The sequence below is a fragment of the Clarias gariepinus genome, chromosome 2 (genome assembly GCF_024256425.1).
Source record: "Clarias gariepinus isolate MV-2021 ecotype Netherlands chromosome 2, CGAR_prim_01v2, whole genome shotgun sequence".
In the NCBI taxonomy this organism is placed as follows: Eukaryota; Metazoa; Chordata; class Actinopteri; order Siluriformes; family Clariidae; genus Clarias; species Clarias gariepinus.
In genome coordinates, this window is record NC_071101.1 from 3,256,434 (window position 1) to 3,266,321 (window position 9,888).

The 9,888-nt window shown below is 38.7% G+C and overlaps 1 protein-coding gene across 1 annotated transcript; it reads right to left on the reverse strand.

Moving 5' to 3' along the window:
* Positions 1–534: 534 nt before the first annotated feature.
* On the reverse strand, positions 535–8,092 carry LOC128511705 (CD276 antigen homolog). Its single transcript, XM_053484688.1, has 4 exons — positions 8,076–8,092; positions 5,610–5,683; positions 5,161–5,520; positions 535–662 (listed from the first exon to the last, which is right to left on the reverse strand). The coding sequence occupies exons 1-4, from the start codon at positions 8,084–8,086 to the stop codon at positions 586–588; spliced, it is 522 nt and encodes a 173-aa protein (XP_053340663.1). The 5' UTR covers positions 8,087–8,092; the 3' UTR covers positions 535–585.
* Positions 8,093–9,888: the final 1,796 nt, after the last annotated feature.

Consider the following 9,888-nt stretch of genomic DNA (forward strand, 5'->3'; position numbering starts at 1 on the left):
CCAGCAGAATGTCTCTGTATGATTATAAGGATTATATTCTATTATGATGAAACTATTTTTCATTAGAACAGCAGAACATAGAAATCTTGTAAATCATATACAGGTAGTCCCCAACTTACGAACGAGTCCCCCTCCCTCCCTAAAACACCCCCCACACACATAAAATTTACCGGACTTTAGACATTTTAGACATTTACTTACACACTGACAATATTGTATAAAACTGTAAGTATTGGTATCTGGTGCACTGCAGTTTTTATTTTTGTACAACAGACGTGAGATAATTTTGTCATTTGTTTGCATCTATGAATGTTCGTAGGAAAGCGTATCATTTAAATCTGTGGAAATTCTTACCTTGAAAGTCAGGGACTACATTCAATTTATATATTCATATATGTGAGAAGAACAAACTGGTTCCTCCAGAACAAAATCCTGTTGAAGTTCAGTTCTGAAAGAAAGTCCAGTCTCACTAATGCTGAGTTATGACAGGAAAGCGTCTGAAAGCTGCAGTGTGTAGTTTACTACAACAAGTGAGATTTAAACACACTGTAAGTGACAGTACACAGCTGTAGGTCAGATTTATGTTTATCCACAGAGGAGCTGGACGAGGAAACATAAGACGAGGGACAGGACCAGGACCAGTGGGTGAGGACTCTTCATTACTGCAGAGAGACAGAAATTAGTTTTAGTTACAGTTGTGGTTGGAAATTTACACACACTCATGAACTGTTCTGGGCTTTCAGTATTTTTTAACTGATCTTTTTCTTTGGATGAGTGACTGAACAACACGCATCCATAGTGGAAGTGAACTCCAAGAGTCTGGACGACACAATTTATTTATTTATTTTAATTTCTCAGGTCAACACAGGGTGAAAATTCTACTTAACTAGTATATAGTATATACATTATACTATACCCAAATAAGTTAGGGATATTGTTATTTACATGAGTGCTTTTCCTTTTTGCTCTGAACTTAAATAAAATAAGTAAAAGTTCCCTTTGACATTACTAATAATGTATGAGAAGAAACACCATTTTCATTAGTTTAATATTTATTACCACAAAAATTCACACAATAACAGGGATAGCCCCAAATAACAGAAATTGACAGTGTCAGTAGCGCGTGTTTCCATCATTTTCTGCAATGACAGCTTAACGGCGACGTCTCATGCTCCTCACTAGCCTCATGATGTTGTTCTTAGGCAACGTGCTCCACTCTTCCATAAGTGCTACATGCAGTTCTGCCATGTCACGTGGGGGTGGGGTACGGTCATCCAGTCTCTGCTTCAACTGGTTCCAGGCGTGCTCTATGGGGTTCCGGTCAGGGGACATTGATGGCTATACCATATGAGGCACTCCAACTCCCTGAAGTCGAGCAGACAATTCTGCCTTGATGTGGTGGAGCGTTATCATTCATGAACAGAAAGTTGGGGGTGTGCTGGCGGAATTGGGGGATGATGATGGGTTCTGAGGTAAGAACGTGCAGTGACTGAGCCATGTGCAATAACCAAATCTGTTTTGTGCTGACTGGTGATGCCTGCCCAGACTGTTGAACCTCCTCCACCAAAGCAAACCCTGGGGACCATGTTGATCTCAGCGTATCGCTCACCTCACCTTCTCCAGCAACTCTCATTAGTGAACAGGACGGTAGACCACTGCTGCATTGTCCAGGTCACATGGTCTTGTGCCCACTGCAAACATTCATGGCGGTGTCTTGGTGTCAGTGGAGTCACCTGCAACGGTCATCCATATGTATGACATCCACTAAGTCTCTCATAATATCCCTAACTTATTGTGAGTAATATATATATATATACACACTCACCTAAAGGATTATTAGGAACACCTGTTCAATTTCTCATTACTGCAATTATCTAATCAACCGATCACATGGCAGTTGCTTTAATGCATTTAGGGGTGTGGTCCTGGTCAAGATTATCTCCTGAACTCCAAAGAAAGGTGATTTAAGCAATTTTGAGCGTGGCAATCTGCTCATTAACTGAGATTTTCACACACAACCATTTCTAGGGTTTACAAAGGGAAAAAACATCCAGTATGCGGCAGTCCTGTGGGCGAAAATGCCTTGTTGATGCTAGAGGTCAGAGGAGAATAAGCCAACTGATTCAAGCTGATAGAAGAGCAACTTTGACTGAAATAACCACTCATTACAAACGAGGTACTGTATGCAGCAAAGTATTTGTGAAGCCACAACACGCACAACCTTGAGGCAGATGGCCTACAACAGCAAAAGACCCCACCGGGTACCACTCATCTCCACTACAAATAGGAAAAAGAGGCTACAATTTGCACGAGCTCAACAAAATTGAACAGTTGAAGACTGGAAAAATGTTGCTTGGTCTGATGAGTCTCGATTTCTGTTGAGACATTCAAATGGTAGAGTCAGAATTTGGCGTAAACTGAATGAGAACATGAATTCATCATGCCTTGTTACCACTGTGCAGGCTGGTGGTGGTGGTGTTATGGTGTGGGGGATGTTTTCTAGGGCCCTTAGTGCCAATTGGGCATCGTTTAAATGCCACGGGCTACCTGAGCATTGTTTCCGACCATGTTCCCTTTATGACCACCATGTACCCATCCTCTGATAGCTACTTCCAGCAGGATAATGCACCATGTCACAAAGCTCGAATCATTTCAAATTGGTTTCTTGAACATGACAATGAGTTCACTGTACTAAAATGGCCCCCACAGTCACCAGATCTCAACCCAATAGAGCATCTTTGGGATGTGGTGGAACGGGAGCTTCGTGCCCTGGATGTGCATCCCACAAATCTCCATCAACTGCAAGATGCTATCCTATCAATATGGGCCGACATTTCTAAAGTATGCTTTCAGCACCTTGTTGAATCAATGACACATAGAATTAAGGCAGTTCTGAAGGCGAAAGGGGGTCAAACACCGCATTAGTATGGTGTTCCTAATAATCCTTTAGGTGAGTGTATATGAGAGAGAGAGAGAGAGAGAGAGAGAGAGAGACGTAGATTAATAATTTACTAATTTATCTCTAGTTCTATGCTAATGTACAGAATAATGATAAGCTCCTTCACCTGCATCAGCACCTCTTTACACTGTGTACTGAGAGTCTCACCAACATCCACCAAACGCACATTCAACACTCAATCAACCCACACCTTTTATCTTCTTAATCTGTCATGAGATAACGAAGGAACAGCCACAACTGGCCTTCACACTGCTTATTACTCAGTGTGGGAGAGGCCTGTCACATTTTAGCGCTCAAACAAAAGCTGTAATTCAAATTCTAATAGTATCAAAAAACAAGACTCAGCAGTCGGTTGATCTGAATGAAGTAAGCATGAGTTTGTTGCTGCAACAAAGTCCAAGTGAGTCCACCCAATGCCAGCTCAAGAACAGGTTAAAAAGCCAACTGGTTTAAAAGCAGGCAAAGAACAGACTAAAAAGCAATACAATGCATACTGTACACTTTTTATACTGTTGGTTGAGGGAGGAACTCAACTGTCTCCTCCCTAGGTTTTTCCCTTTTTTCTTACTTCTGGTGACCAACTTTGGTCACCGTTCCGGTTACGGTTTCTATTTTTTTACACTTCCTTTGACCAAACTTGGTCTGCCTGGTCTTTTTAATTTTTTTCTTACTTTCGACCGTCAAGGTTTCCCATTATCTCTTATTTAATGCCCGGAAATTTTTTCCCATTATAATCAAACTCTTCTGCCATTCTGTATCACATTATTGTTTCTGTCCCTAGATGGTGTATGCAATTTCTATCAATTTCCCATTATAAGCCTTTTTTCCTTACCGTACTATCTTCATTAACTTAAAAAATAAAAATTAAAATAGTTGGGAGGTGCTTAATGTTTTCATACACTTTTCCGTTTTCTGGGCCTATGTCATCAGTCCCGCGGAGACAGACCATGGGTGAGCGTCTCTCTTTCTGTTAAACGTTTAGTTCTTCAGCATTTGTACCTTGCTCATGTCTTCTAATCTTTAATGATCTAATCTTACTCCTTTCCTGCCTTCCCCATAGCTAAGCACACCTGCAAGCATTACCATAGTGACAGCATTGATAGCATTGACAATGTGGGCAGCGTGGATCCTCCTTCCACTCCGCCACTTGTTGATCGTGCTGCTGTCGACAACGTTATGGCAGAGTGCCACGTGTCCTTGAATTTGCACACAGACCTGTCCCTCTTTTGTCTTTACACACACAAACACACACACACACACACACACACTCTTTCTCTCTGCTCTACACAGAAACAATGCTTTGTTGCGATTTTTTTTAAAGGTAAAGTGCAGGTTAATTTGTTTTATTTTTACTTTACTGCAGTGATTACGTGTGTCGCTTAATCGAGTGTCATCAGAGAGAATTCTTGTTTATTTTTCCCATAAAACAGTTTTCATTGTGTGCGTGTGTGAGAAAAAAGTGGAGGAAGGGTAACTGTGTAACACAAGCAGGGGGGGAGGGGCTCCTTACTTGAGCTTCACACACACACACACACACACACAGCGCCTGTGTGAAACACTTATCTGTCTGGATTTATTTTTGTAAAGTGCAGCTTAATTTGTTTTATTTTTACTTTATATTTTGTATTCATAATTTTTTATGTAGGTATTTGTATGTATGTATTTTTGGGGCTGTGGAACAAATAATTTGAGTTTCCATTATTACTTATGGGAAAATTCTATTTGGTTTACGAGTGTTTTGAATTATGAGCCCTCTTCCGGAACGAATTATGCTCTCAATCCACTGTATGTATATATGAGTAACGTGATTGAATATTGTCATATATGTGATTAAATATGTTTTGTTTTAATAACATGCTTACATCAGGTGTCCCATTACTATTGATCTTGTTAAGATGGAGAAATGAGATAAAATGACTGGAAGCAATGTTCCTAATAAAAGAGCATGTACACTTTAATCACGTATTGCTTGTTGTGAAAAAGGCACAACTATACACAAATAGTGTCACTATCCTAATATAGACCTGAGTCTAACTTTGCTTACATTTGGCTCTAGCCATTGGGTACTAAAATAGGTTATTGTTTTAAAGATTGCCATACATCCATGAATGACGATCCTGGCAAAGGTGGCACTTTTAGTTCCTTATGTCTAGCTCTGTTTTCAAGTGTGTTTTTAATGGTTATCGTGTGTTCTGACTCACCTTCACTAGATACTGAAAGTTTAACTTGGCCAATCTGGAGATCTTCTGGTGTAAAATAATGAGATGTGGAGTTAACGGTGGATCTTATTGCATTGTAGCTGGTGTAGATACCCTCATCAGTCAGTTTCAGATCTTTTAACACCAAGGAACAGTTCCCCTTACGCAGCTCATCCACAGGAACGTCCACACGATTCTTATAACTGGTACCCTGAAAGGTCTTCCCATCCTTTCTCTCAAACACAAGCTTTTGAACAAAGCCCCATCTAATTCCTTGTTCTACACTTGTCAATTCACATGGAAGGACAACTGTAGAACCCACTGTGCCAGATACATTGACCTGATGTACTGCAGAAAGTCTTTCTGAAATGGGAAAATTAAAATCTAAATTATTCTGGACAGTTTTAAGAACCTTATGTTTAATTGGTTGTATGAAAAAAAAAAACTCTTACCCACACAGACGCTGATCCACACGATGCAGATGTAAGAAAAGTTGGCCAAGGTTCCTCCACTGTGTGCGGGTTTACTACAACAAACAAATGTTAAAAAAAAAAATAAATAAATAAATAAATATATATATATATATATATATATATATATATATATATATAAAATAATGAGATGTGTGTATATATATATATTTTAAATGGTAGATCTACTTGTAGTACATTTTTTGGGCAAGTGCTTGTACTTTAACTTGAATATGTGTAACAAGGGAAAACTCTCTGAGAAAACGACCTGAGATGGAAATATGAGGAACCAGACTCAACAGGGAACCCTTCCTCATTTGGCTGATAACATACCATACCATACCACTTTATTTCTAAAGCACTTTAAAACAACAACAAAGCTGACCAAAGAGCCATTGGGTCTAAACAACATAACTTCAGTCTTTTCCTCATTGACATTCAAGAAATTAAAAGCCAACCATCCTTTAACATAAACAAGGCAGTCTAGAAGAAGCTTGACAGAACATGCACCACTGTGCTTTAATGGGAGGTAAACCTGACAGTCATCTGCATAAAAATGAAAGGAGATGTTATATTTCCGGAAAATAGCTCCGAGCGGAAGCAAATACAAGGAAAATAAAAGTGGTGCGCCCCAAGGAAGGGCAGCAGAGTTGGAAGAGAAACCATCTATACTAACACAGAAGGTTCTATCAGAGAGGTGGGACCTAAACCACTGCAAGGCTGAGCCTGTTATTCCCACCCATTGTTCCAACATGGATAAAAAAAAATCTCATGGTCTATGATGTTAAAAGCCACTGTTAAATCTAGAAGCACAAGTAGTAAAGAGTCTCCGGAGTTGGTTGCTAAAAAAAATGTAATTAAAAACCCTTAAAAGAGCAGACTCTGTGCTGTGGCGAGTTTTAAACTCAGACTGAAACACTTCCAAAATTGCCTGTTTATCAAGGAATAGTACGGATAGTAATTTGACATTTCTGAAACACAGTTACATATTTTCCTTTCCATGAACATGGGATACAACTTTCCACTTGAATGTTTAAGAAATGAGAATCTCCTCACTCCATCTGTTGGGTTTTAAAGAAGTGTCGTGACTGAAACTCATTCATTACTGCTGCAATTATCTGCTAATTTAATTTTTTATTTATTTTTTGGGCCAGGAAGTGTAGATTGTTATATATTCAATATCAGCTTTTGATAAAATATTTACATTTAGGCATTTGGCAGACGCTCTTATCCAGCAACTTACAAAAAGAAGAAAATAATTTGTTTATGATTCCTAGGTAGGTAATTTCACATTAGTTTTACACATATAAGCTTACATTTCAATATACATTAACCAGGTGATTCCTGAAATGACATCAGATATAAAACACTATGCTGCAGTGCTGTAATTTCACTATGCTCAATGGTTTGGAGAAAGTAGAGTTAATTCTCATGATCCTTGGCTCCTCATTCTAAATCTAAATCCTGTTTTCATGTTAATTACCTTAGCACATGAAAACAGGGTGGGAAGATGACTGCAAGTGCAAACATGAACTAACTTGCTTAGAGAACAATGCATGCCTTTAAGTTTAACTATAAATGAAATAAAGAAATAAAACTTTTTTTTATTAAAATACTCATTGTAACAGTTGCAGGTTGATGTAGTGATGAAGTGGAATAACTTTAAAAACATTTAAATAAGAACATTTAGGTTTTACTGCAAGAGGAACATAGGGCTGAACCTTTCATACTCAGATATAAGGGCAGAAAGTAATCTTCCCCATTTTACCTGAATTTACACCCCTACATGGGGTTTAAATCCTAAATGCCCCTCCAGAGATTTCTCAATGTTTCTTCATCCATGTTGTTCAATTTAAACTCTTAAAACCCAAGTGGCACAGATACGTGCCGAAAACTCAGCATAGGTCAATGACAATAAAAAATAGATATATGTGCATATATAGAAGCCTTTTTTGATGTGTGTAAATGGGGAAGCTTTAGACTTCAAACAGTGTATTTCGGTTTTTGGATATGTCAGGAAAAACAAACGTTCTCATTACTTTTATAAAGGGTAAATTTTTATCACAACCAGAATATGTGAATGAAGTTGCATAACTCACAAAATTAGCATATTTATATTAATAATATTAACTGAAAACAACCATAGAAACACATGACTGTGTGCATTTGTGCTTTTTCAATGCCTTTGTGACGCAATTTCTAATTTTTAGCTCAGTCGAGATTGGTGTTTAGTTCATTATATTGACTATTTTGTGCTGTAAAAAATTAAATGTCACTCTATATTTCACAATTCTGGTTCCTGTACATGTTTATTAAAATAACAGCAAAACAAATAATTGGTAAAATGCTTTGAACTTAAAGGTTTTATCTTCTCCTGCTAACAGCTAATGGTTCTCTAGAGTTAAGATTTGTATAGAGTGTATAAAGTTGTATAAAGTTCATACTCACCCATTTGCCATGTCCCAGATGCTGTGTTTACGCGTGGTTACTGTGTTTGATGCGCATAAATGTAAAGCAGATCTGACTTTTCTCTCTTTTTCACACAAAGTTATGGTCTTTTGAAGCAGACTTTGGTCACATCCAGACATTTAGTAACGTCCCGCTGTGGCTCTCGTCAGGGTTGCCAGAGACACAGGTTTACCATCATTTTGGAACAAGGAACAAGTATGTGAGCAGGGATAAGGTGTATCTAGAGTATTACTACTTCCCATCCTGGTATTTTGACTTTTTTGTTTTGGTCTTAAATTTTAACACTTTTTCTTTTCAAAGTTTAATGAATGTACATAAAACCCAACCCTTCTGCTAACCCTGTACCCTGCACGGTGGTGTAGGGGTTAGCACTGTCACTTTGCACCTTCAGGGTCTGTCCAGGTTTTATTTCCATCTCTGTGTGCATGGAGTTTGCATGTTCTTCCCATGCTTGGTGAGTTTCCTCCTCCTGGTACTCCAGTTTTCTTCCACAGTCCAAAGACCTGCAGATTAATTTTCCAAATTGTCCATAGTGTGTGAAGGTGTATAGGCTCCAGGCCCCCTGTGATCCTGAATACAGGATAAAGTGGTAGAGACGATGAGTGAGTAAGTGAGTGAATAAATGTTCAGTTGCACATTCAACCCCACTAAAAAATAGTTTCCTTTGCCAAAATTACTAACTTACTAACTTTTTTTTTTTTTTTTTTTACATAAAATCAATGAAATAAGAGCAATTTAAATAGTATAACACAACTAAAGTAAGTGATTTCTCCAAAGTCAACAGTACTGGCTGCTTTTAATGATTACTGCATTCTCAGAATTATCCAAGTCCCCCTGGATAAAATCCTTTATTAGAGCACAAATCTGGAAATCAGGTATTGTCTCAAGATCAGATTATATCCCTTAGGTGTACTTGATTTAGAACACATCAAATACCTGGACTTTCTAGAGATTTTTTGATGGAGATGTTTGACCATAAAGAACAAGAACAAAGATTAAGGAATAAAGTTAAAGAAACAATGGCTACAACACCTGGACAAGGCAGAAGGAGAAAGTCATCACCGCTTGCTACCAGATTCCTGAAGAGGTAAGTGTTGAAAAACCCTCAATTAAGTGCTGAAAGGTTAAAGGTGTGCACATGCAGGTCCGATGGCAGTGCCCAGCTGACATGCAGGCACATAGCAGGCGACAGGTGGCGGCAGGTAGAGTAACTGGAGCTCTCCAGCTGACATGAGCCAAGACCGGCCCCTCCCAGCTCTCTCTGGGCGCAGCCACTGACCGGAGTCTCTCCTTGATGTTCTCCGGCTGGGCGGCTTTCTCGGCTGGGATCAGGGACCCTAATGCAGTCCTCTCTCATGGACTTTTCTTCTTTGGCAATGGGGATGCAAAGCCGGGCTGACTTGAGTTTATTTTGAAGAAGATTTGTGTATCAAGGTGAACTTGTTTCCACGCAGAGACTCACAGCAAGACAGAAAATCTTATTTTGCACACTGTCAGTTCTTTTTGGTGTTATTTTCAGATTTGTTGTTTTAATTTTTAGTGAAATCTGGCAACCCTAGTAGTCCAGTCAGTGCTTGAAACAACAGCAAGAAAGAATATTAGACAAGAGATTCGCCCAAACCTTTTCAGAGAAATTGCCAAAGCTCTTTCTTTCTGTACTCAGATATACTGTATACAGTGTCTTGCAAAAGTATTCATAATCCTTGAACTTTTTCACGTTTTCCACATTACAACCACAAATAAAATGTATTTTATTGGGATTTTATGTGATAGACCAACACAAAGTTGCACA

What these genes read in the sequence shown, in the direction of transcription:
- LOC128511705 (XM_053484688.1), bottom strand. An exon ending in GTGGATCAGCGTCTGTGTGG is followed by an intron (nt 5,521 to 5,609) that starts GTAAGAGTTTTT and finishes TTCCCATTTCAG; the next exon opens with AAAGACTTTCTGCAGTACAT. An exon ending in ACTTTCAGTATCTAGTGAAG is followed by an intron (nt 663 to 5,160) that starts GTGAGTCAGAAC and finishes GTCTCTCTGCAG; the next exon opens with TAATGAAGAGTCCTCACCCA.